General features: G+C 36.8%; 4 protein-coding genes and 2 non-coding genes across 10 annotated transcripts; 1 reads left to right on the top strand and 5 right to left on the bottom strand.

Moving 5' to 3' along the window:
- Positions 1-214: 214 nt before the first annotated feature.
- Positions 215-7,025, bottom strand: LOC100178906 (sodium/myo-inositol cotransporter 2-like). 2 transcript variants are annotated; one of them, XM_026839094.1, is made up of 11 exons: positions 6,933-7,025; positions 5,476-5,712; positions 4,751-4,922; positions 4,004-4,123; positions 3,308-3,531; positions 2,846-2,954; positions 2,486-2,620; positions 1,910-2,060; positions 1,252-1,420; positions 800-918; positions 215-412 (listed from the first exon to the last, which is right to left on the bottom strand). In XM_026839094.1, exons 1-11 carry the CDS (start codon positions 6,951-6,953, stop codon positions 307-309), a joined length of 1,563 nt encoding a protein of 520 aa, XP_026694895.1. In that variant the 5' UTR covers positions 6,954-7,025; the 3' UTR covers positions 215-306. The 2 variants fall into 2 exon arrangements, with proteins under 2 accessions (XP_026694895.1, XP_026694894.1); XM_026839093.1 differs by lacking the exon at positions 6,933-7,025 and adding an exon at positions 6,067-6,721.
- Positions 7,026-7,071: 46 nt separating this feature from the next.
- On the bottom strand, positions 7,072-15,919 carry LOC100183615 (interferon-related developmental regulator 2). Its single transcript, XM_002122602.5, has 11 exons — positions 15,772-15,919; positions 14,962-15,060; positions 14,029-14,116; positions 13,331-13,443; positions 12,432-12,589; positions 11,638-11,867; positions 11,013-11,124; positions 10,095-10,235; positions 9,383-9,511; positions 8,760-8,846; positions 7,072-7,908 (listed from the first exon to the last, which is right to left on the bottom strand). The coding sequence occupies exons 1-11, from the start codon at positions 15,845-15,847 to the stop codon at positions 7,825-7,827; spliced, it is 1,317 nt and encodes a 438-aa protein (XP_002122638.1). The 5' UTR covers positions 15,848-15,919; the 3' UTR covers positions 7,072-7,824.
- Positions 15,920-16,938: 1,019 nt separating this feature from the next.
- On the bottom strand, positions 16,939-20,411 carry LOC100185978 (serine/arginine-rich splicing factor 5). Of its 2 annotated transcripts, none has more exons than XM_026839095.1 (5): positions 20,135-20,411; positions 19,067-19,286; positions 18,550-18,803; positions 18,030-18,149; positions 16,939-17,307 (listed from the first exon to the last, which is right to left on the bottom strand). In XM_026839095.1, the coding sequence occupies exons 1-5, from the start codon at positions 20,350-20,352 to the stop codon at positions 17,241-17,243; spliced, it is 879 nt and encodes a 292-aa protein (XP_026694896.1). In that variant the 5' UTR covers positions 20,353-20,411; the 3' UTR covers positions 16,939-17,240. The 2 variants fall into 2 exon arrangements, with proteins under 2 accessions (XP_026694896.1, XP_026694897.1); XM_026839096.1 differs by having other exon boundaries at positions 19,067-19,274.
- A 465-nt stretch (positions 20,412-20,876) lies between these two features.
- trnah-gug lies at positions 20,877-20,948 on the bottom strand. The gene has a single exon. It is a non-coding gene; the product is annotated as a tRNA-His (tRNA).
- A 5-nt stretch (positions 20,949-20,953) lies between these two features.
- On the bottom strand, positions 20,954-21,025 carry trnam-cau. Its single transcript has one exon. It is a non-coding gene; the product is annotated as a tRNA-Met (tRNA).
- A 628-nt stretch (positions 21,026-21,653) lies between these two features.
- LOC100181265 lies at positions 21,654-25,077 on the top strand. Of its 3 annotated transcripts, XM_026839090.1 has the most exons (6): positions 21,654-22,034; positions 22,187-22,348; positions 23,151-23,213; positions 23,480-23,568; positions 23,982-24,074; positions 24,475-25,077. In XM_026839090.1, exons 2-6 carry the CDS (start codon positions 22,276-22,278, stop codon positions 24,661-24,663), a joined length of 507 nt encoding a protein of 168 aa, XP_026694891.1. In that variant the 5' UTR covers positions 21,654-22,034; positions 22,187-22,275; the 3' UTR covers positions 24,664-25,077. The 3 variants fall into 3 exon arrangements, with proteins under 3 accessions (XP_026694891.1, XP_026694890.1, XP_026694889.1); XM_026839089.1 differs by lacking the exon at positions 21,654-22,034 and having other exon boundaries at positions 22,107-22,348; XM_026839088.1 differs by lacking the exons at positions 21,654-22,034; positions 22,187-22,348 and adding an exon at positions 22,644-23,099.
- The last annotated feature ends 63 nt before the right edge of the window (positions 25,078-25,140 follow it).

Below are 25,140 nucleotides of genomic sequence, written 5' to 3'. Positions count from 1 at the left end.
GAAGTTTAATAATAAGTTACTTACTTTTTATGACACATTGTCATGTAAAATATAGCACTGTGGGGTAAGATGGGATACCGATATCACCTAAATCCGATATTTTCTAATCATTTTTAAACGATTACCAATGATTTTTCAGATTCTGAGGATACCGTTTTATAATTATGTAATTGTTATTTCTTTACTACCAAATGGGAAGTGTTATAATGACTGTCATGGCCCTACCATGCGAGGATAAATAAGTTGCATATGTGGTAACTTATAAGCGGGCACGCGATGTGTACACAAATGTTATAACGGGTATCGTTATCCCACCTGTTCTGTTGATAATGGTTTAGTGAGGTAACTGATAGTCAAAGTTACAACGCTCGATATCACAAACACAATCGGGGAAACATGAAGATAATTTACCCTGTAGATACAAAATATAATTTAAGTCATAACATAAGTAGAAGATTAAACCTTAACTTTCTAAGGCTGACTGAGCTACGGTGTCCCGGCACCATTTTCACAAAGGACATAGCTTTCCAGGTGTTGGGGTAATGGGCCAACTCTGGTCTAAATCCCATACAAAAAATATGGTAGGGTGGGGGAAAATGGGACACCTCTTCATTCTATTTTCTCGTCCCATTTAGTAGTAAACAAAGAACATTCGAAGAATTATAAAACTATAATCTCAAGACTCCCATAGACCGTTGTTAAATGTTTAAAACTTGATCGGAATATTTGGACATTATGTGATAAAGGTGTCCTGTCTTCTCCATATTATAACAAAGAGAAAAATCTTAAACTCATCTACCTCGAAACAATCCAGGGTCTTGAGTCATCGTGGTCACACCCTGGAGCTCCGTACGTAAAATCCAAAACCAACCGAATAACACCGACGGTAAAGCCGCTGAGTAAACCCCAAAATGCACCCTGGAAAGATTGCTTGGTAAGCATTTAGGTTTGCAGGTATCCTTATATAGCGTTGTGGCAAAGTAGACTCTGTGCTGCTACCACTGTGGGTGCATGTGTCCTTGGGCAAGATACTATATGGCAATTGCTTCAACCCAGTGGCCACTAATGGGTTGTATCAACCGTCAGTCATTCAAAAAATTTTTAACAAAAATTTTTAAAAAACTTTAAAATTAAAAAAACTATGTTACATACATGATAACTCGTAAGTGGGCATGATGTTTATGAAACGAACACTCATGGTATAATGACTTCTGTTACCCCACCACATAAGTTACTTTCATTCATATCTACCTGTTCGTTCACTCTAGGCCATGCAATAGCAAACAGATAAAGCACAAATATAGGCGGACCAAGCGCTGATTGGATAGATTGAAGATAAATATATAGTTGGCCACCAGCTGACGATAGAAGCACGGGGATCCATAGAATACTTATCACAACTAGAACGCAAACCGTGAGCCTGGGGAAAAAATGTTGTTTAAGTGATATTATTAAACTAAGTATTGGTTCAATAAGTAAGACAGTTTAAATTCAACTTAATTGTCCCCACATAGCGTAGCAAAAACAATTGTTATGCTCTGTTTTTTGGAAAAAACTTTTTTTTTAAATGGCTAATAATTTCGACAACCCATTAGTAACATTGGGAGCAATTGCTGTTAAGTGTCTTCGCAACGACACATACGCCCACAATGGTAGAAAAAGTCAAACATGGTATGTATAAGATCTCTGACTCAGGCCAAAGTTGACCCATTCCCAACATATTACAAGTTACCACGTATGCCACTCTGTAGGTTACATAACATATCAAGAAACATCGATAGCTAAACAAGCATTCTACAAAAAAAATGCAAAAGATGATTGAAACTTAAATGTACAATCTGGATGGTTTTAGGTGAAGAGAGATACAGTTACATTCTTCTATTTAGACTTTTATTTTGAAAGTTCTCACTTTCCAACAATTAGCATCTCCCTCTCCGTCGCCCCCTTGCGGATTCGTTTCCACACATCGATAGTAAACACAGTACTTGTGCTGTTGAAGATTGACGTGAGGGAACTCATCAGCGCTGATAACATGGCTGCTACCATTATACCACGTAGTCCTGTGTGTATGAACAATATTATATATTAGGTGTATATTCTAAGAAATTATTTTATATTTACTGTATTGATGCTAACAGGGGTCACTTTCAACATCTTTTACAATTGAATATAATTTGTACTTTATCTTCGCGTGGCCGGAAAACGACAGTCGTTATCACACGGGTTTAACACCTCATGCCAGCTTACAAATTACCGTGCATGTTACTTTGTGGGTGATTATTTTTTGGGGGGGTTGTCATTCATATTTACCTCCTGGATTCTACACTGAAACATGTTTGTTAATAAATATGCAAGTGCACAGTGACTTTCACAACACCCTGTATTATTCTTTTGACTTTTTCCTTGCCAGGTGGCATGTTTATTTGCATACATTTGTTTTACATAATGAAAAGAGGAGTATATAAATCAAGCCAGCCATTCCTACCACTTGGTAACAATTCAAGCACCAGCTTCGGGTATGCAATATTCGAACACCCTTGTTCGTTGCCGCAAATCCTTAAGCATTCGCTCGGCACAGCGCATGCGACCTCATCGGGGAATAACACTCTGCTGATCATGCCTTGGATAAAAAATATATTTTTTTAAACAGGTAAACTATTTTTTTCATGCGTAAACCTTTTTTTTTCTTTTTTTAACAGATAAACCAGATTTACTCCCCCCCCCCTTTTTTTGTCTCTATATTTAGGTTATTGTTTTGTTTGGTCATTTTTTTTAAATAAAAAAGGGTACATTCATATTAGTATTTACTTTATATTCTAAGGGTACATTCATATTTAGTATTTACCTGCCATAACAATCATATACATAGGGAGAATTTTCAGCGTTCCAGCCACAAGACAACCTGCTTTGGCGTGGTTTAAACTTTTAGCAGCAAGAGCTCTTTGTACAATCACCTGTGAATGCAAAATACTGATTACATTCACCAATGTTGGACAAAACTGAATAATGGGTCAAATAAGGCATTTCAATTCTGTGAGCATTTTTTCTGCAACCTAGTGGCACCCTAAAAAAATGCCCTCTTGTAAACGAGCACGAGGTGTATGAAGCAAAACATTCGTGTTATAACGAGTGTCATTGCCCCGCCACGCGAGGATAAATAAGTTACATACGTGGTAACTCGTAAGAGGTCACGAAGTGTATGAACCAGAACACCCATGTAAGAAGACTGTCATTCCTCTCCATGAGAGAAACTACTATAACAACTGTCGTTACGCTGGCAAATATTACACAAGTTGCATTCATTCACCTGGTCAGTACACCAGTACCACGAGCCAAGGAAATAAATCCCGAAAATCATTCCAGGCCAGGGTAGATCTGAGGTGATTGGATCTCGAAATAAATGAAACGAGTCGTCTCTTGGAACGCCACATGTGGTGGAGTTACCGACTGCCAGAATATCTTTGGTCGTTTGCGGGATCGCTTCCATGTAAAGTGTCTTTAGGTTTTCGTAACCCCCAACTTCTATGAAACCTGAAAAAAATGTTCGTTTTTTTAATCTTGAAATGTAAAGGTAGCTGTACACAGTATCCGGCGTGAGAATTAAGTATAAATAGAAATGATTTTTTGTCTGATTTAGTAGATGTCTGGTATATGTAGCCCTCAACGTCTATTAAACCTTGAAAAAGATTGTTAGTGTTGAAATGTATTGCAGTAAGAAAAATATTGATATGAGAGATAGATATTGATATTTTATTTTTTGCAAATGTGTAAGTTTGTGAAAATACTTTTTTGAGATTTTTTTTATTTTTTGGTATTTTTTCATGTTTTTGGATAACTTTTAAATAAGATGTAATTTGAAGCAATATCCGTTTTGTGTCCTGCCCAAGGGCACATCTCCACAATGTTTGCAACATTAAACCTTAAAGCCCTATCCTCTAGAGCTAAGCCAGCCCCCCAAACCACAGTGCTGGTTTTGATATAAAAATATAAACAAAGTACTTACTTATGATCATAAGCAGAATTCCCCCGGCAAGCATGATCACCGTTTGCATTGTGTCCGTGTATATAACAGCCTTCAACCCACCAAGCACTGTGTATATGGCGGTTATTATAAGCAGGGAAACTGAAAAGAAAACAGTATATAACTTAACGACTTTGTCTCGCTGAAACATTTTAAATAAATATGTTTTTTTTATCTTTGCATGGCAGGGCAACAAAAGTTGTTAAAAAAAAACACGCGCATTCTGTTTCATACACCATGTATGTAACGTGTATTCCTGCATGGTGAGGCAATGACAGTCGTAATAGCATGGGTATTCTGTTTCACACACGATACACCTCGTGCCAGCTTACAAGTTACCACGTATGTAACCTATTTATTTTCGCATGGCGGGGCAACGACAATCGTTATAACAAGGGTGTTCTGTTTCATACACCTCGTGCCAGCTTACGAGTTACCACGTATGTAACCTATTTATTTTCGCATGGCGGGGCAACGACAATCGTTATAACAAGGGTGTTCTGTTTCATACACCTCGTGCCAGCTTACAAGTTACCACGTATGTAACCTATTTATTTTCGCATGGCGGGGCAACGACAATCGTTGATAACAAGGGTGTTCTGTTTCATACACCTCGTGCCAGCTTACAAGTTACCACGTATGTATCTAGCTATTTCTCCATATGTATTCATACCATATGTATTTGGTAGAAATTATTTGGTTGTATTTTGTAGAAGATTATTCCATTACCTATAGCTAAGTACAGGTTGATGTCAAAAGCTTGCTGGATAAACATGGCACCAGCGTAGAGGTCAACAGCTATTTTAGTGAGCACGTACAATGCTAAGGAGATAATAGACAACGTCAAACGCAGTCGAATACCACCGAAACGTCGGTAAAGATACTCTGGCATGGTGTAGACCTGGTGCAAATATAAGTTGTAAATGTGCAAGCTAAAAATGAATAAAACAGCTTTATTTTGTCAAGAATGAATTATCACACACAGGTGGTCTAGTTTTATATGTTTTGTTTCATACACCTTGTGTTAGATGGCAAGTTACCACGTATGACAGACATGATAACCGATAAGAAATTATTTGGCTGGAGCAAAGAGCTTTCAATCTGTTAGAGGTGGGAGTCACGGCATCGGTGACAACTTGAATATGTTGCATTATGCCTTATTTTTGGACTACCTTAGACTGTAAGTGCAACATATGTAGTAATGAATTATAAATTATAATAGACAATCTGTTTCACAATGGTAACATTAACATATCACTCATACCCAGTGGCGCAGCCAGAAAAAAAAGGGGGGGTAATTAAAACATTTTTCCAAAAAAAATATTTATTTTTAATTTAAAATTTTTTTTTTTTTTTATTTTTATAATTTTTTGGGGGGTTTAAAAGGGGGGGGGGGGTCACGACCCCCGAAATCCCCCACTGGCTGCGCCAATGCTCATATCACTCCAACTCACCCCACAAGCCAAATATATTGGGAGGAATATCCAACCTAGCATCAGGATATTGTAAGGTGCAATCCACTCGAATGACCCAATAGCAATGCCACCAGCAGCACCAGCTCCAGCTAATCCTATAAAGTGACCACTCCCAATGTTGGAAGCGAATATGGAAGCACCAACAGGCAGCCAAAACATATCACGTCCAGCAAGAAAATAACTTTTAAGAGTTCCACGGAATCCACCAAACGAAGCCTGCAAGAAGTTTGTAGCATTGATTTGAATTGAACTTATTTATCCTTGTGTAGAGGGCAACTACAGTCGTTATAACTTGGGTATTCTGTTCCATACACCTCATGGTCGCTTACGAGTTACCATGTATGTAACTTTGTGGTTGATTGTTTTTTTTTAGAATGACTGACAACTTGGACAACCCATTAGTGACCACTGGATTGTAGCAATTGCTAATAAGTGTCTTGCCCAAGAACACATACGGTCATACGCCCATAATGGTAGCAGCGTCGAGCCTGGATCCCATTACCTCTGGGTTAAAGGCAGCGGCGCTAACCAACTGTGTCACAACATAAACCCATTCCACACATAACTCACCCATATTCCAATCGCAAACGTGGCTGCAATATAAACAACAACAATCACGATATCCACGGTTCCTAAATTCGCTTTCCCTTTCTCATAAGCTTGAGTTGTTGCAGATATTTCTGCAGAAGACTCGAAACTTGCAGTAGTATGCATCTCCACAGTTTGCATAATGTCTCCCCTACACTGTAAATGCTTCTGATGCTTCAATACTGCCCTATTTTTGTAGTTCCGGGCCCTTATCTTTACAAGTTAGGGGGCAAACAAACATTATGTTCCAGCATGTCTGGTGTTGTAACTTTTATCAGAACAATCCGGTTCTACACAAGTACAGCCGCACTACATGGTTAATGTTTGATTACTTGCTGACTGACCATTACAACTTCCAATACCTGGTCTTGTCTCCACTACAGTGCGGCCAGTAAGCTGTGTTACATTCTTGCTTTAACCCAGTAGTGTAGCATGTTTCCTTGGGCAAGACACTTAGAAAAAATTGCTTTAACCCAGTGGCCACTAATGAGTTGTCTGAAATATCACCCATGCATAAAAAGAATCACATGCTTTATCCTTGTATCGCAAACAAAACGCGAGTTGTTATAGCACAGGTGTTTTGTTTCATACACCTTATGCCGTGTTGTAACCACGTATGTAACTTATTTATCCTCGCATGGCGGGGCAACAACAGTCGTTATAACATGTGTGTTCTGTTTTATACACCTTGTGCCTGCTTACAAGTTACCACGTATGTAACTTATTTATCCTCGCATGGCGGGGCAACAACAGTCGTTATAACACGGATGGTCTGTTTAATACACCTCGTGCCCGCTTATGAGTTACCACCTATGTAATTTTAATAAGTGATTTTTTTTTCTTCATACCTGATAATTAATACAACTCATTAGTTGGTTGGAGCAATTGCCGTTGAGTGTCTTGCCCAACAAAACATGGGCCACAATGATAGCAGCGACGAGCCTTGAACCTGTTCTATTAGAACTTTCCCACTCTTGATTAAAACAGTTTACCCGCAATTTAATTTATTTAACCGAAATCTATCGCCCACAGTAAACTGAAATATTTAGTCACAAAGTTGAATCACTGCATTATACGGGTAACAAACGAAATACAGATGCACAAGATATGCATCACAAGTAAACCACATCTAATTGCCTAGAACAAACCACTTCACCAGCTGAAGCATTACCAGAAAAATATGGGTGATGGGCAATTCTGGCTCAAATCCCAGATCCCTGGTGTGCCTCACCAAAGGACCTCACCCATATAAAATACCAGAAGAAAAGGCAAAAGTATGATGCACAAAAAAAAAATCCAAACTTAGCTTTTTACTTCTGAGGCAAAATAGTTCGACAAAAAATTAGTTAATTTTTTTAAGTATACCAGCAAAGCAGTTAAAATTATATTTTTTGGTAAGTCAGATTTAAATTTTACATATGCATGGTAAAATCCTAACACATAAGAGGTATCCTTTGGTGCAAAGACATTGAAACTATAAACAGGCCGAATGCATAAATTTTCATTTCATTTTAATTATAGCAAATGTGTGTAAATATTCCTGCATTAAATACACAATAAACCACTGAGAATAACTCTAACATTCCCCCATGCATATTTCTCTAACGATATATATCTCCGCATATTTAGTGACTTTTGATAACTTTTAAAATTTTATCGTTTTTTTTAAATTAACGAATGTGCGTCGCAGTAAAAAGGCAAAAGTATTTGGAGTCTACGCACATTGTAACAATGTCACCTTCACGTACCGAAACCAGTCCGCTTGTCTCTTTGTTTTCCTCTAGCTTTACTTCTTGCTTTGAAGACTGCTTGGTTGTATAAATGCTAGAAAATGAGATGTTATAACTTAAAGTATATGATATGGAAAATAAAAAAAGGTTTTGCGTGAGTTATGCGGCAACTCTGGTCTATATCTTTTTATTGGAAGAGGGGCTTATTGGCCAACTCTGGCCTAAATCTTAGGTTCCATGGCATGCTACACTGTAGGTTTCGCACATATAGAAAAAAATCTTTTTATTGGAAGAGGGGCTTATTGGCCAACTCTGGCTTAAATCCCAGGTTACATGGCAAAGCTCACTGTACGACCTCACCCATATAGAATAGAATGTGCATATACAATGTTGGGGTAATGGGCCAACTCTGGCCTAAATCTTAGGTTCCATGGCATGCTACACTGTAGGTTTCGCACATATAGAAAAAAATGAAAACTTAGCCTGGAATTGAGATATAAGTAAATTAAAAAAACTTTGTTTAAACATAACTAAATAAATGTTTAACAAAAGAAACTGCAAAACGTGGCTGAAATCTTAATGTTTAGTAGGGAGTTTTTAATCTAAACATTATTAATGATAATATTGCATAAATCAATGGTTCCCAAACTATTTTTTCACCTGGCGCCACTTGAGCTATTATAATATTGCATAAATGACATAAAGTAGGTTGGGAGCAGATGGTAAACCATTTCCGTCAACATGTTTTTACTATATAGTAGGGTGGGGAAAGATGGGGCACTTTTCATTCTAATTTTTCGTCCCATTTGGTAGTAAACAGAGAAATATAAAACCGTATCCTCACGAATCCCATAGACTGTTGTTTAAAACACCATTAGAATATTTGGATATCATTTGTTAAAGATGTCATTTTCCCCCACAGTAATATAACAACATAAAACTCACCCTTTCAAAATGAGACCCTTTGGTATTTCGGTTTGAATCAAGTAAAGCTGGCCCAAGTTGAAAAATATCACGAAGCAAAGAGTTTTCCTGAGTATATGGTTCAGTTATGATGAATGAATATCAACCACATATGGCAGACTGGCGAGTTATTTACTTCATACACCTTGTGCCAACTTAGTTATAAAATTAATAGAAACTTTCTATTTGTCTCTTCTATTACGGTAGCTAAGATTGACATATATACATAGAATATTTAAACTGAAAAGACAGAATATACCACAAAATAAATCGCAAACATACTTATATTTAATTGGAAGAAAGAAGCATGGTCACTACACTACATTCAGCAGACGAAAAGAGTCATTTATGTTATTTCCACAAATGTGTAACTTTGTAGGTAACTTTTTTAAAAGTTTATTTTTTACCTAAACTACACTTTAGACAACCCAATAATAATCACTGGGTTAATACACTTACTGTTTGGTCAAATGTCATGCGTAATAGTTATATATAACATATATGTATACACTTACTCAATACCGTCATTCATAAGCCCTATTGAGCAATCCAATTTCTAATAACCTTTATAATAATCCCATTAACAAAGCTTATTTTTCACTCACTTTTAAATGGAAGTTCATGCCCGTATTTAAGATTTCCTTTAGATTTGAATATTGTCGTTTAGTTGTCCAAGTATCCAGGTATAAAACTTCACTACCAAACTTTATCATGTCGTCAGGGGATTCACCGTTCTGTAACAAACATTAATATAATACTTAATACTAATTCTACTGAATACGAATATCAGAATATGTATGAATGTAACTTATTGTATGAATGTAACTTATTTTATCCTCGCATCGCTAGAAAACAAAAGTCGTTATAACACGGGTGTTTTATACACCTTGAGCCAGCATATGAGTTACCACGTATGTAACTGTGTGGGGATTAAATATGAATGCTTACGATGGTAGCAGTGCCGAGCATTGTACTGTGGGGTAACAAAGGCGGGAGTGGAAAGTCTAAACGTAAAATAATGTTTCCTTTTCACCTACAACATCCCATTTTATACCTTGATTGACGTAACTTAGTAAAACGAGAACTGACTAAACCCTTCCTTCGCCAGGACTGTCTTTGATAGTCCGACTTCTAAGTAACTTTTAATCCATGCATGTTTTATAGAACTTATATGTTATAATTATAAGACATGTTTATGCAGATAAATGCCGGTTTTATAGAAGTTGCTAATTGTAAAACGCAAGCTTCAATAAAAAAATGTATGTTTTATTGGAATTAGCTAATGTCAGGACATAATATAAGTTTCGAAATTCTCACCTGCACTGCTCTTAAAATATCCCGGAAACTTGATCGCTGGTGTCTTCTGTCTTTCTTCGCACGAAACTTGTTGCTGTCAGTTGCAAGTTGCGATAATTCATCAACTAGTTCTTTCTTCGATACCAGGTGTAATGCCAAGCCCTGGTAGGTTGGTTAAGTACTTAAGTAATCCAATTAGTAGAAGTAAATAAATTAGGTCTTTTTGCGAAACGGCCTATTAAAATATAAGTTAAATTTGTTAATTGGTTATCCATAAAATTTATTGTCCGTGAAATATTACTTTCCCATTTTTTGATGGTTAAGTAATGCAATTATTAGAAATAAATAAATTAGGTCGTTTTGTGGAAAGGCCTATTAAAATATACTGTTAAGTTTGTTAATTCGCTATCTGTAAAATTTTCTGTCAGTGAAATATTAGTTTAAGTAATGCAGGTATTAGAAGTAAATAAATTGGATCTGTTTTTAAAAATAAAGGGGCCATGACCCATGGATATTACCAGTGACATCTCAACCTGATAAAAACGACCGGAATAGGACGTTGAAATGGTGATTAGCAAAGTTCTTGCCGAAAGAGCCAAAACACAAGTATAAATGTGCCACCACAGTGCATACGATACACCAGAGGACTTTTAAACATCATATATATATAATGTTACTCTAGTTGCAAAAACAGGGGCCCATCAGCAATAATAAAGTAGAAAACAGTTTAGTTAGCAAATGTATTCTTCTTAATCGACTTAATGGGTTGTCCAAATTATCAGTCTTACATAATAAAACAAAAAAAATAATCACCAACAAAGTAACATACATGGTACCTTGTAAGCTGGTAAGAGGTGTTAAACCCGTGTTATAACGACTGCCATTTTCCGGTCACGCGAGGACAAAGTAAGTTACATTTATACACACATACATAATTACCTCAGATTCCTCACTTCTGCATATTTCAAAGAAGAGAGCAATCGTTTCACCCGCTGTTATTCTCATCATGACATGGTTAGATTGCATAAGTTCCGGCAGTCGGGGTAATCTCCTGTTTTATATAAAATTAAAACTAAATCTTTAGTATTTGATTCTATTTAAATAAAACAATGACGATGCCATTTAGGCAAAATATATATCTCTTATACAACAATTGGTGGTCGTTTAATTGAATGTTTTGGACTCGATGTAGATTTTTGTCTGTTTAGTAGCACCAGATCCTCACTGTATTTCTTTATACAAGAATTGTCCTACCATGTAAAATTTTAATTAAATTGCCAGTTACTGCAATTTGATATGATAACAAAACAGACAAAAAACAAGTCAAACGAAACCTATTGTATATAATGTAACGGATATATATAAATGACGTCGTCCGTCTCTTATTTAAATAGAAAAGATTCTATTAGAATATTTTATACAATTGGTTGGACTTGATATTTGTCTGTTACGCATTTCGTGGAACCAGATCCTTACTGTATTTCTTTACACAAGAATTTTTAACTCTATGAGCATCCGATCAGGGTCAGCTTCACAAATTCATTACAGTTTAGTTTTCACTCACTTTTCCGCAAATTCTTGCACTTTTAGCCATGGTGTAATGGACAACAGTAACGCCCATGAAGACAATGCATTGACGTGGAGATCTGACTGAGCGGGAGTGAGAGTGGGGACGGTCTTGTCTCCTTTTAAGAATGATCCGCGAAATACAGCATCGAATGTTTCCATGCATAGCAGGACTTGCCCCATGTCGTCTGAAGCGAGGAAAGCCAGGATTCCAAGCACAAGACAACACTGTTGGGTGAAAGAATTAACATCAAGGTAATGGCAACACTGTTGGTGTAGATGGAAGCAGTTATACAGAATTGCAGTCATTAAAACTATGTTTCTGTTTAGATTGTTAAGTAAAAAGTGGATTGCATAGCCAGACTACAACATTAAAAGAAAAACACTGTTGAATAAAAGCATTAAAATTAAGGTAAACGCCTTAAGACCCTGGTAGTCACACTAATCACATTGGCAACATACATAACGACATGGATATTGTGGTAATGGCCCAATTAATCCTTGTGTGGCAGGGCAATAAAATACAATATATAACAGGTTTTCTATTTCATAAACCTGGTGATGCCAATAAGGCAATAACACAATGGCGCGGGTGGTTTGTTTTATGAAAAATTGTCCAGAACATTAGTGAGCACCGGTGTCTTTACTCTTGCCTAAAGACACACAGGCCCATAATGGTTACAAATTAAAAACTTTTAATTAAAGCCTTACATGCATTGTGCCGAGACATACTGAGAAAAAACAAAAAAAAAATGAAACAACAGCAACAAAAATATTCAAAACTTTACAAACCTTAGATCTCGCTGCCAGCGATGCGGATTTGTCTAAAATTATCGTGGTTAATATTTGTTTAAAATGAGTGAATACATCTTCCCCGTCCCCTTGGGCTCCATACTGAACACAAAGGAGAGCTACAACCTCAGCAGCTAATGCTTGCTCTTCTCCCTTGCCTGCATGCGATATAGATAATATATTTATTTTCGGGGTTAAATTTGAGGTATTCTATTTTCTATGTGGGTGACGTCCTTTTGTTAGGACTTAGGGGCCTGGAATTTAGGCCGGAGTTGGCTCATTACCCCAAAAAATTGAAAAATACAAAACACAAAGAGCTTACCCACATACAGTGGCGCAGCCAGGGGGGTTTCAGGGGTCGTGAACCCCCCCCCCTTAATTTAAAAAAAAAATTTTTTGAAACATTTTTTTATTAAAACCCCCCCCCCTTATTTTTTTCTGGTTGCGTCACTGCCCACATAGAATAGAATTGCTTTATCTAAAGTAAGCTATCTTCCTACAGGGTGTTTTGGATTTACAGTATAGGCCTAAAGATTTGGGTCGGAAAAGGCCCATTACCCCAACACCTAGGGTGCAACAAACCATTGGTAACCACTAGGTTGGAGTAATGTATGTTATGTGTCTTGCACAAGGACACAGATGCCTACAATGGTAGCAGCATCAAGCGTCTTACCATATATATATACTATCAATGTAAGCAACCGACTACTAAGCCTAGGCCAAAGAAAAAACACCTTTAGATCACAGAAGAGTTTTAAGCTCCTGTGGGTCAAGAATCCGAATTTGGTCGGGATGTTTAAAACTTTGCCCTTTGTGAGCCACTTTCAGACGTACAAGGGTGTTGGGGTATTGGGCCAAAACTTGTCTATATCCTAGGTCCTAAAGGTTCATAAGTTCACCTTTTCTTAAACATCGTTCCAAAGCGTCTGATAAAGTTTCGCGATAATTCTCAAGGAAATCAACCAACCACGTCGTGCAGAAGAATTTCTTTATTTCTGATAAACAACCTTGTCTGTGGAAATTAATCAAATTTTAAATTAAGACACCTGTTCACTACAGAACTACCTTTGGTAAACTATGATCCTAGGAAAACCTAAACTGCTCCTAAGGATAAGGATATGGTGCTAATACGTTACAAAGAAAAGTTAAACCCCACCAATTGTATATTAAAAGATATATTTTGCCTGGCATTGTCAGTCTCTTATTCAATCAAAAATAAAAAAAAACTTCAAATCAGGACGGCTATTTACTCAAGAGCCACCAGCCTGGTTGAACCATAACAATGGGAAACCCAACGCAGTAGGTAAGGATCTGGTGCCAAAAAGATTAAGCCCCACCAAATGTATAAAGAAAGATAATATATATATATTACATGTTTCGCCTGGTATTGTCAGTCTCTATACAGTTAAAATGACCAAAACACTAGGCATATCACTATCAACGACTTATTTGTGATATAGGTACCTTATTAAACAACGTATAGGTTAATAAGGTAATACTTGCATATTAACAATATGAGCTGTTACCAGTTAAAAAAGACACTTAAAATATTTTTATTTACAATATGAAGGTAGAATATGAAAAATAAAGTATCAACCTATATTTTGCTGTTTTTTCTGATAATCCTTCAATGGCTTCCTTCAGTTTCATTTCTATGTCTTCCAAAGATGTTCCATCAACTCCATCTAGTTGGTTGGAAGGAAGAGTTTAAATATAAAGGTTAAAACATTAATTTAGATAAACTCTAAATCTGAAATTTGCATGCAGTACATTACATAGGTATTCTGGGTGTTGGGGTGTTGGGGTAATGGGCCAACTGTGGCATAAATCCTAGGTCCCATGGCGTGCCTCACTGTAGGACCTCACCCATATAGAATAGAATGTACATGTACAATGTTGGGGTAACGGGCCAACTGTGGCATAAATCTCAGGTCCCACGCAGTGTATTACAGAATCCAATTTGTGAGACAGAGAACCGCACTCATATTAAATAAAATGTGCATACACAATGTTGGGGTAATAAAATGAGCCAACAAAATTAATTTCCATGTACTCGACAAAGCCAAAATCCTATAAAAATTTAAACTATATTCTATATTTCTATGTGTGACAGTGTGAGGCCCTACCCCCTACAGTTAAAGCATGCTAAATAACCTGAGATGTCAATTTGGTCAATAACCCTAATATTCAAGTTCGAATAAAATGACTTTTCTTGCTAAGGGAGAATCCTCCGAAACATTACAGATTAAACTGGTAGAAAGTGTTAGAGCAAAGTTCGGCAACCTACAGCCCGCAGGCTCTTCTCATTTTGTCAATAAATAGTTATTAAAACACAAGTTTTTCATGTGCAGCCCACGCAACAAATATAAATCTTTGATTTGGCCCATGCAATGGAAAAGGCGGCCGACCCCTGCGTTAGGGGTTGGTAGTTAAGGGTTGATGGTTATATGAGTTGGTAGTTCTAATTAGCTGTTAGCAAATAACGGGAAAAGATCCTTCATTGGCACCGGCCTTTCTGAAACCTACTCACCACTTGTGACACTTTCTTCTGTGAGTTGATCACTATTGGCAGTTGTAACACTGCTTGCTTCACTTAGACAATCATCTTCTTGTAAGTTCCCACCATCACCTGATGATGTAAATGAACAACAATATTTATTAAGTCATATTTATGAACATATTAAGTAGTTTAACAGCTTTTACAAGTTAACTGGTAATTGACCGGGAATGGCACCCGTCAAATACTATTTTTTCATTTTCAGTATGTTTGACTGAAGGGAAAACACCCAAAACTATTACTCACAAAGTTACATACATGGAAACTCGTAAACGGGCACGAGGTGTATGAAACAGAACATTCGTGTATAACGACTGTCGTTGCCCCACCATGTGAGAATAAATAAGTTATATACATGGTAACTCGTAAGCGGGCACGAGGTGTATGAAACAGAACAACCATGTTATAACGACTGTCGTTGCCCCACCATGAGAGAATAAATGGGTTACATACATGGTAACTTGGAAGCGTGCATGAAATGTATGAAACAGAACACACGTGTTATAACGACTTTCGTTGCCCCACCATGTGAGAATAAATAAGTTACATACATGGTAACTTGGTTGGTGCATGAAATGTAAGAAACAGAACACACGTGTTATAACGACTGTCGTTGCCCCACCATGCGAGGATAAATAAGTTACATCTATGGTAACTTATTAGCAGGCACGAGGTGTACAAACCACAGGAAACACCCGCGTTATAACAACTGACGTTTCCCTACCACACAAGGGTAAACAAGTCATATTACATTTACATTCAATCATGAAAAGCTAAATATACCTTTCAATGGGTCATTATTCATTCCTTTATCATGGAAGCCTCTCCCCTTCCCTTTCTTTGCTTTATTTTTCGGCATAAGTTATATTCTAGTGGCAACAACTTAAGAAATTAGGATCTCATATCCATTAACTATTATTGACTCCAATCTGCAGCATGAATATATTATTGTTATAATGCTTACAGGGTGTTTTAATAAACATACACTACACATAAACCTAACTTTAGTAACATGTGGTTATCTTACACAATGTTTATTGTAATACATATATAAAACTAAATGTAGTAAGCTATATTACTATTATTATACTCTTAGTTTAATTTACATTATAATAATAAATGACTGTAACAATTATTTACCGTAAATGTCTGTAAAATCAATCTAAATACATAATTTTAATAACTGAACAGTATATTCTTTTCTGGATAAAACACTGTATATATGTATATATATATATAAACTTATATTTTTACTTTATAGTCTAAAACATGTATTAACGCATGAACAAACAGAAACCAACCATCTAGCCTCAGTTAGATTACGCGTTTCATAAACAAAAAGCTTGTCTTCTAGTTATGCCAGCGTACGCATATGCTCTATGTCGTCACTTAACCAAACGCGATTACCGTCATGCGCTCGCAGCACGTTGTTTTTTGTGACGTCACACACTCTGTTTACTCGTAATAGCGCCATGGCAGCGCGAAATATGATCTATATTTAGTATTGTGAGAACGCTGAGCGCGTAATAAGGCCACTTAAGCTCAGAAGACAGGTCAATCAAATGTACTTATTATCTTTTCAGTTAACCTTTTATGTTTACGTAACTGTAATAGCCATATTGGTTATTTCAGACTTCAAACCATCAAAAATTGAATACGACATAAAGAGAATTCGCGTTCGCTATGTATTTGTAAAGAAACTAACTAACCACACGTTCATTTCAGACTACAAACCATGGGAAATGGAAAACGATGGGACAACTCTCTCTACTTTTCAAAAGAAACTGACTAAACACATGATCATTTCAGACTAAAAATAGGTATACGACAAAAATAGCGCAATATTTTTTGTTATACAATACTTCTTCAACATTTTCTTGCTACAAGAAGCCAACTAAACACTCATTTTGCTTCTAAACTTACGACTAAAACCACTTCAGAACAACAATGTAAAAACAATTGAACAGTTTATTTACATTTTATAAGTTGGCATGAAAGAGACATTCACTACAAATTACACATCATCCGAAATTTCATGATCTTGCCATATTAGTAGCGTATGTACAGATTTACCAGTTATCCAAATTTCTTATAAAAAGTTGGTTTTTACTCTTTAGTTTGGAACATGTACCCATAGGAATTGAAAGCAGCTGAAAATAAGTAATTTACAAGCGAATACTCAAAAGAAAATTGGGCAGAGGTTCTATACAAAAATCATATACGCCAAAATCGACTGGGGTTGCATGTATTATTCAATCATAACTATTGTCAGGTGAACGACTTCTGGATCTGCTTCCTTCATTCTTCACATTCGGTGACCTGCAGAAACATTATATTATAGGCCACCTATTTAAAGAGATAACTGATTAACTGTCAATTAGGTTTGTCAACTGGCCCTTGGGCAAAATATATAAAGTGTTTTGTTCAGGCCTACCAGATGTTAGGCGTAATTGCAGTAATTAAAATAATGTTTCTGATACCAATTTGCGAGGTGATGCAAGGTTAGTTACAAAGACAAACACGCCACATCTTTAATTAGGAACTGATGTAAATAACAACAATAACAGGATAAGAGTTTGAACATAAATCTGAACTTGGTCGGGATGCTTGAGTCGGAACAAGAATAAAGAACTTCACTAACGCGAGCACTTACGGACGTACAAGGGTGTTGGGGTAATGAGCCAATTTAGCTTTAATCTAAGGGCCCATGGTGTGCCCCCCTGTAGGGCCATTTTCATATAGAATGGAATGTGAGTAAAAAGTGCATATACAGTGTTGGGACTTGGGGTAACTCTGGTCTAGATCCCAGGTCCTATGGCTTGCCTCACTGTAGGACCTCACCCATATAGAACAGAATGTGCATGTACAATGTTGGGGTAATTGGCCAACTCTGGCCTAAATTCCAGGTCCCATGGCATGCCTCGCTGTAAAACCTCACCCATATAGAATATAATGTGCATATACAATGTAGGGGTAATAAGCAACTCTGGCCTATATCCCCCTAGGACCTAACTCACAGAATAGAAACAACATTTACGAACCTGCTACGTGATCTTGAGTCGCGACGTTCTTTTTTGTCATCACCATTCACACTGCTATGTTGGGATCGAGATCTGGATCTTGATCGTGACCGACTTCTCTTGCTACTTCGTCTACGAGACCTTACATGACAAAGATTGTATTCAAATATTATGCCATCCAGTTTGGGGGCAATAATGCCCTGTTTTTTTATTATTTATTGCCTTATATGGTTATTATTCAAATAATGTCATATGGTTTGATTTAAGGTTTTAACAGTGTTTAGGGCAGGGTTCGAATTAGCAGCAAGCGTATCGCAAAACCATAACAACATAAATCCCAATACTTACACGAGATAGTTTAGTATGTTTTGTATAAGATTTACATTGTTGTACAAAAACCATTTGCAAGAAATAATACACAATTCGCATTTTGCGACTTGCTAATTCAAAGCTTGTAGCGTACGATAAGTTAAGTCACCCCTGCTACATACAAACATTCTAAACAACTTCAAAAACAATCCAGTTTAAATAATCTAAGCACCTTGATCTAGATCTGCGACTTCTTGAGCGAGATCGTGACCTGGACCTGGACCTCGATCGTGACCGACTGCGACTTGTCGAGCGCAGAGTACGATCCTCGATGAGTCGGATCTTACGACCGTTTATCTCGGTGTTGTCCAACTTGTCGATTGCTCGTTTCATGTCGTCATATGTTGCAAAGTCGACAACACCTTCATTACGGCGATGTTTGTGCGCGTCAGCGTACGTCACTTCACCAGCTTCTCTTAAGTAATCCTGGTAAGATAATGAACGGTTAATACTTATTTCTGTATAATGTATGCCAACCGTGTAAACGTATTCTGCTAAGTTATAGAAGGGTTTTTTATTAACAATAATGACTTTGTGTCTCTTTGATTACAGTAGCAAAGATTAAAGAACAAAAAGACAAAATACCCATTGTTTCCAGTTACTGATAGATAAGTTTTCAGCAATAATGCATTTATAATGTTTGATTACAGATGGCATGCAAACAAAACAAAAAACAATCAGACTCAAACCTTAAGATCCTGCCAGCTGACCCTGGTTGATAGATTCTCCACAATAACCCGATAGTTGGTTCGTGTGGGAGGACCATACTTTCCAATGGCACGGCTGTCAAAATAATTCACTCTTCCACCTCCGCCACCTCCTCTGTCGTCCCGTCTCCTGTAGTCGTTTCTGTAGTCGTTCCTGAAGTCTGGTCGATAATCTCTTCCTCCAGATGATCTAGGCACGCCCCTGGTTAGGCAAGTTGAAATAGACATCACAGATGCATATCGTCACTGATAGGATGATAGATCCCATTGTGGGGTAGACGGAAAAATAGCATCGGGGTGGGTGCATTTTAACATCCGCTGTGACATTTACATCTGATTCAAGGGGTGTTAGCATCAGAGGGGAAACCACTATCGGCACACACCGCAAAACACAACGTCATGTGGTAGAGGATAGAAATAAGAAACCACATCATTCACCTGTGGTAATTTCACATGGCTCGGATTATTTAATAGCAGTTTTCAATTTTTTTTAAATTACTTAATTTTTAATTACCAACCATGCATTAAATAAGCTTTGATTACATTTAATGTAATATTAGGATATTTCCAACATTACGTCAGCCATCTGGCTGAACTTTAAACAAAACGTTAGAAACACACCAGTCTTTTTGTTCTGAACAGGCAGTTGAAGGATTATTTCTTTAATGCAATATTGTAACAATGAAATTATACTGTTTTAAATGATACCGGTTGATCCAAATACATGCTTCTTCTTTTCATCTGCTTCCCAAACATTGCTACCACATTTAAAAGGGAGTAAAATATACCAAACAGTATTAAACATATTAAAACGGTTGACGGTGGTAAATAAATTTCATTAAAAAATAAACAAAAAACATTACGGCTACAGACAGAACAAAAATGTAAAAATTTTCCCTCCGAAATTACACTTTTTTCAAAAATATTTAGAAATGCACATTTTTTCCCGAAACATTTTTTAACTTGTCTGCAGCCGTGTGCAATGAAGCATTACCACCAACGCATTATTTCTTTTATACGTAAATTAACAGAACATTAACTTAAACATACCGTGCAAGTTCAACTGTGACTCGTTCTCCGCATAGATCTCGGTTGTTCATTTCATATACTGCGTCGTCAGCATCGCGACTGTCATCGAACTCGACGAATCCGTATCCATTCTTTAAATTGATGTCACGAATTTTGCCAAACCCCTTGAAAAATCGCTCAACGTCGTTTTCCCGTGCCCGATGGCTCAAACGCCCGATAAAAACTCGACTACCAGACATTGCAAAGCAGTGAAAAAATGTCTTGTGCCTAAACAGCTTTTAAGCGAAATTAAAGGAAAATTAAACAACTTTAAAGAGAATTAAAACTCCCGCACAAACGGTATAATAAAACACAAGGTTTTTCTGCAAATTAGAAATCAAAACAACACAAAAAAACATGCAAAATTACCTACGTTCCAACACAGATATACAAACAAACGAACATGGCGGTCGCGGCTTTTAGCGCGATTTCGCCCTCGTGACTTAACGGAAATAATCGAGCCATAAATCGATACAGAATTTAATCTGTGATCGATAAAACCAGAGTTGTATAAAAACAAGATACATAGAAAACATGTTTAAATAACTCTAATAAAAGTGATGGAAAAAGAAACACTTCATTTATAAAATTAAATCAAGTTTTCAAGGTTTACTCAACATCGGAACGTACTATACAGTACAGTTTAAAAAACATATTTCGTCTATCTATATATATATGTTTACCATAATAACTGTCTCCGTAAAATATTGTGACTTTAAAAGAATGCTGTGACCAGGATTCGAACCTGGGTTGTCACGGCCACAACGTGAAGTACTAACCACTATACGATCACAGCGTAGGTAGCAGAGGATGGTTTCGATCCATCGACCTCTGGGTTATGGGCCCAGCACGCTTCCGCTGCGCCACTCTGCTGCGGATTCCAAACTGTTTGATTAAAGCTAGATGTTGGTTTGGCAAGGCTTTGTGCATTGATATGCGATGTTAATTAAACTAAATTGATACGCGAGTTAATTAGTATTTAAATTCTCCCTTTGACCAGCTACCGCCATTAAGCTTTTTGTACATTTCTCTGTCATGTGCGGTGCGGTATGAAAAACCGAAAGGTTAAACGCACCAAACTATAATAATAATAGTTAATTAGTATCTAATTTTGGCTGGCCAGTACAATACTTTATTTAGAACAAAAGACTTATACTTAACACATACTATGTGCTTAAAAGGTCCTATATACCCCAATCTTCTATATACAATAGGACAATTTACAGCGGTCTATGGAAGTCGCAAAGATATACGGCTTTAAAAGTCTTAAAATGTTTAAAAGGTGTCCCATCTTTTCCACCGTGTATACTTTATAAATTGTGCACAAAGTCACCACCTGTACAGTAGAGACACTCAGCGAAAAAGCCGTTTAGCCGCCAATGGAATTTCGCATTCGGCGTTTTATATCTTGAAGAAGAACAGACGTCTCACTTGGCCGACCAACAGAGACGCTTCTCTATTTTTGACGATTGAGTCTGAAACAAAACGCCTGAACCTTCCCACTTCGATGGTTAGTCATACGAACGTAGGCGTTGTTTCCAACAGACAAAACGATACGAAGTGAATGAACCAAGAAATATTTAGACTATTGTACCAAAAAGTGTGTATTTGTAACATAAATACTCGTTTTTGGTACTATAGTCTAAATATTACTTTGTAAGCATAGTTATGAAATAATGTTTAAACTTAAGTTAACACAAAAAATGAGAAGTATTAACGATATTTAGTAATTATGGATAGTCAGATTTATAAAGCTTATAAAATAACACCTAAAGCATGGAAACATTACTTTATTTCACGAACGGACAGTTTTCATGACGTAAAGCAGTTTCTTTATGAAGCTGTTTTATCACTGCAAGAAATACTTAAGCTACGTAATCAGGTTTTCATATGTGACAACGGTCTATGGGAGCGTGAGGATACAGTTTTATAAAAAATCGTTAAATGTTTGTTTACTACCAAATTGGAGGAGAAAATAGATTGAAAAGGTGTCCCATCTTCCCCCACCCTACTATATAAATCATTCGCAATCAGGTTTTCATATGCGCAATATCATAAAGAAGCCACTTGAAAGAAGGAGCAGTTTGTTTAGGAGACTTTAAAAGTGGTCAGGAAAAACTGAAATGGTCGTTTATACAAAACTGGGACTGCAGTTGGTTTTTGTCTTTGCCATTTTTGCGATTTTAACAAGAAAAGGTAGATATAGTAGGCTACTGTGGGGTAAGATGGGACACCTTCACCACATAATATCCAAATATCCTAATCAAGTTTTATATAATTAACGAGTTGTGAGGATACGGTTTTATAATTCTTTGAATGTTCTTTATTTACTACCGAATGGGACAATAAAACAGAATGCAAATGTGTCCCATCTTCTCCTATCCTAATATAATGTTTCTATGTAACTTTAAATACTGTATTGTTGCCGGTTTAGCAGCCACGCTTTCACTGGTACCTTTATTCAAGTAGTTTTTACCTGCAGCGTGTGTATAACGACTGTCGTTTCGCTGCTATTTCCCTTTTCTTGTTGTTATTTAACTTGATCTTTGCTACTTTGTCTGAAGAGATAAAGAAAAATTATGTATATTAGGGCGGGGGAAGACGGGACGCCTTTAGCATATAATATCCATGTATCCTGATTCCTGATCGTGTTTTGAACAATTAACAACGGTCTATTTGTTTGAAAGTTCTGTGCTTATACTGCCAAGTGGGACAAGAAAATAGAACAACTTCCCCCACCCTACTATATAGTACTGTGGGGGAAGATGGGACGCCTTTAGCACATAATAATCAAATATTCTGATCGAGTTTCAAACAATCACAAACGGTCAACGGAAGTCGTGAAGAAACGATTTTATAATTTAATGAATGTTCTTCGTTTACTACCAAATGGGACGAGAAAATAGAATGAAAAGGTGTCCCATCTTCGCCCACCCTACTGTATATGGTATGTTATTCAAATAGTAAATTTGATTTTATGCATGTTTTTATTTTCCAGCTGAAGGCCAAAGAGACGGTTTCTATCCATTCGTAACGGTCAACGATTCACAGCTGAATGCAAGTAAGAGGAAGTATTTCATGATTAATCTGTATTTATGCCATTAATCACAACTTTATCCTAACATTAATTGTTTATTTCCAAATTGAATAAAAGACTTACAATGCCATTAGGCAAAATATATATCTCTTATATTATACATTTGGTTGGACTTGAATTTTGTCTGTTATGTCACTTTTACCAATTTTTTTGTGCCTGGATGAAATTTTCGCTATGCTGTTATACTTTTATCGTATCGATTACGAATTCTTGTTATTTACGACGCTTAGATAATGAGACAACAAAAACATTTACAACTTCAATAAAGATATCATTTTCAAGTCCGGGTGTTTTTACCTCTGCAACTTTCATGAGTGCGGTAAGCGGTATCTATACTGTATATTTTACTTTAAATTAAATTTAGGTGCTTTATTCTCACACGGCGGGGCAACGATAATCGTTATACCATTGGTGTTCTGTTTTTTATATACCTCGTGCCCGCTTACAAGTTGCCACGTATGTAACTTATTTATCCTCGCATGACAAGTACATCACTATCGATATAATACAGGTGTTCTGTTTCATACACCTCGTGCCAGCTTACGAGTTACCACGTATGTGACTTTCCGGGTGAATACTGTTTTGGATTTTGTTTAATTAATGTACGGCTGATGATTTAGACAACCCATTAGTGACCACTGGGTTGCAGCAATTGTCGTTAAGTGTCTTGCCCAAGAACACATACGCCCACAAATAGTAGCACGGAATGTTATTCCACATTTTTATTGCCAGGTTCAAAACTATTACGGTGGACGTTCAGGTTTGGGGGGTTTTGTTTCAGTGACAAACATTCAAACTACAGACGTGAACATAAGTCCAGTAACGGTATGTGTTAAGTTATTGTAATAACTGATCGTACTAAGATTTGGTGTTTTGTTTCATACACTTTGTACCCGCTAAAGAGTTACCACGTATGTAACTTATTGTCACATAGGCGGAAAACGACAGTCGTTATAACACGAGTGTTCTGTTTCATACACCTCATGTCTGCTTAAAAGTTACCGCGTATTCAGCTTATTTATCCTTGCATGGTAGTGCAACAACAGTTTTTAGCCTATAATTAACGCGCTTGTTCTGTTTCAAACACCTCGTGCCCGCTTACGAGTTACAAGTTAAAAGCTGCCTTATGAACCAATGTGACTTATTAATCCTGGCGGGGCGGGGCAACAACATTGGTTATATCATATACCCAAGAAGTTTAATCCAGGTGTAAACTTCCACACAGGTTGAATACGACGTGACGTATATATACTTGCAATTGAAGAACAGCGTTGTCAATGATGAAGGGATTCTAAACACGATAGGAAGAGCAGGAGCGGTAAAACGTGGCTTGGAGTCAGATACAAACTTCAACAACATATACAACGTGTCGGAGAATGTGCAGTCTTTCCGTTTCTCAGGTTTGTTTAAATAAAAAACTCCTAAAAAGCAAAAGGAATCACCTGTTTAAAACTTAGAGTGATTCAATTAGCGCACTGTTAGAAATATCCGTAAAATTAACTGTCAATTTAACAGTAAAATTTTACGTGACGTCATACGTAACTAAAAAATACGGAAAAACCGGTAAAAGTTACGCGCTTTGCATGTAAATACCCTAAATTTTACGTGCGGACGCACGTAAATTTTACGCCGAATTGAACCAGCCAATAGAAACGCCCGATTTAGCCACGTGATTCTCTTACGCTTAAAGGCGGGAATTGTAACTCAAGCGAAGACATTTGAACATAAGGAGAGGAAATTTATTGTTGGCAGTCAAGTTTTTAGAATTCTGATTTGTTTTATGTGGTTTTGATTCAAAATAGGCACATTAGCAGTTAATGAGAGATAGGTGTTATTAAGCTCGTTCTTGTTGTTTAGTTCAGCTGCTCAATCGGAGAAAAAAATGTAAGTA

Source organism: Ciona intestinalis, unplaced genomic scaffold (genome assembly GCF_000224145.3).
Source record: "Ciona intestinalis unplaced genomic scaffold, KH HT000150.2, whole genome shotgun sequence".
In the NCBI taxonomy this organism is placed as follows: Eukaryota; Metazoa; Chordata; class Ascidiacea; order Phlebobranchia; family Cionidae; genus Ciona; species Ciona intestinalis.
This window is presented reverse-complemented; position numbering and strand designations above follow the sequence as displayed.

What these genes read in the sequence shown, in the direction of transcription:
- LOC100178906 (XM_026839093.1), bottom strand. Translation starts at nt 6,225, where the DNA reads ATGCAAACTGTGGAGATGCATACTACTGCAAGTTTCGAGTCTTCTGCA. An exon ending in CGTTTGCGATTGGAATATGG is followed by an intron (nt 5,713 to 6,066) that starts GTGAGTTATGTG and finishes AACTTCTTGCAG; the next exon opens with GCTTCGTTTGGTGGATTCCG. An exon ending in GTATATGATTGTTATGGCAG is followed by an intron (nt 2,621 to 2,845) that starts GTAAATACTAAA and finishes TTTTTATCCAAG; the next exon opens with GCATGATCAGCAGAGTGTTA.
- LOC100183615 (XM_002122602.5), bottom strand. Translation starts at nt 15,847, where the DNA reads ATGCCGAAAAATAAAGCAAAGAAAGGGAAGGGGAGAGGCTTCCATGAT. An exon ending in GCAGAAGTGAGGAATCTGAG is followed by an intron (nt 10,236 to 11,012) that starts GTAATTATGTAT and finishes CCAACCTACCAG; the next exon opens with GGCTTGGCATTACACCTGGT. An exon ending in ATATTTTAAGAGCAGTGCAG is followed by an intron (nt 9,512 to 10,094) that starts GTGAGAATTTCG and finishes TGTTTGTTACAG; the next exon opens with AACGGTGAATCCCCTGACGA.
- LOC100185978 (XM_026839095.1), bottom strand. Translation starts at nt 20,352, where the DNA reads ATGTCTGGTAGTCGAGTTTTTATCGGGCGTTTGAGCCATCGGGCACGG. An exon ending in AGTCGCAGATCTAGATCAAG is followed by an intron (nt 18,150 to 18,549) that starts GTGCTTAGATTA and finishes TTGTCATGTAAG; the next exon opens with GTCTCGTAGACGAAGTAGCA. An exon ending in GACTCAAGATCACGTAGCAG is followed by an intron (nt 17,308 to 18,029) that starts GTTCGTAAATGT and finishes ATGTTTCTGCAG; the next exon opens with GTCACCGAATGTGAAGAATG.
- LOC100181265 (XM_026839088.1), top strand. Translation starts at nt 23,021, where the DNA reads ATGTTCTTCGTTTACTACCAAATGGGACGAGAAAATAGAATGAAAAGG. An exon ending in CGCCCACCCTACTGTATATG is followed by an intron (nt 23,100 to 23,150) that starts GTATGTTATTCA and finishes TTTATTTTCCAG; the next exon opens with CTGAAGGCCAAAGAGACGGT. An exon ending in CGATTCACAGCTGAATGCAA is followed by an intron (nt 23,214 to 23,479) that starts GTAAGAGGAAGT and finishes TACGACGCTTAG; the next exon opens with ATAATGAGACAACAAAAACA.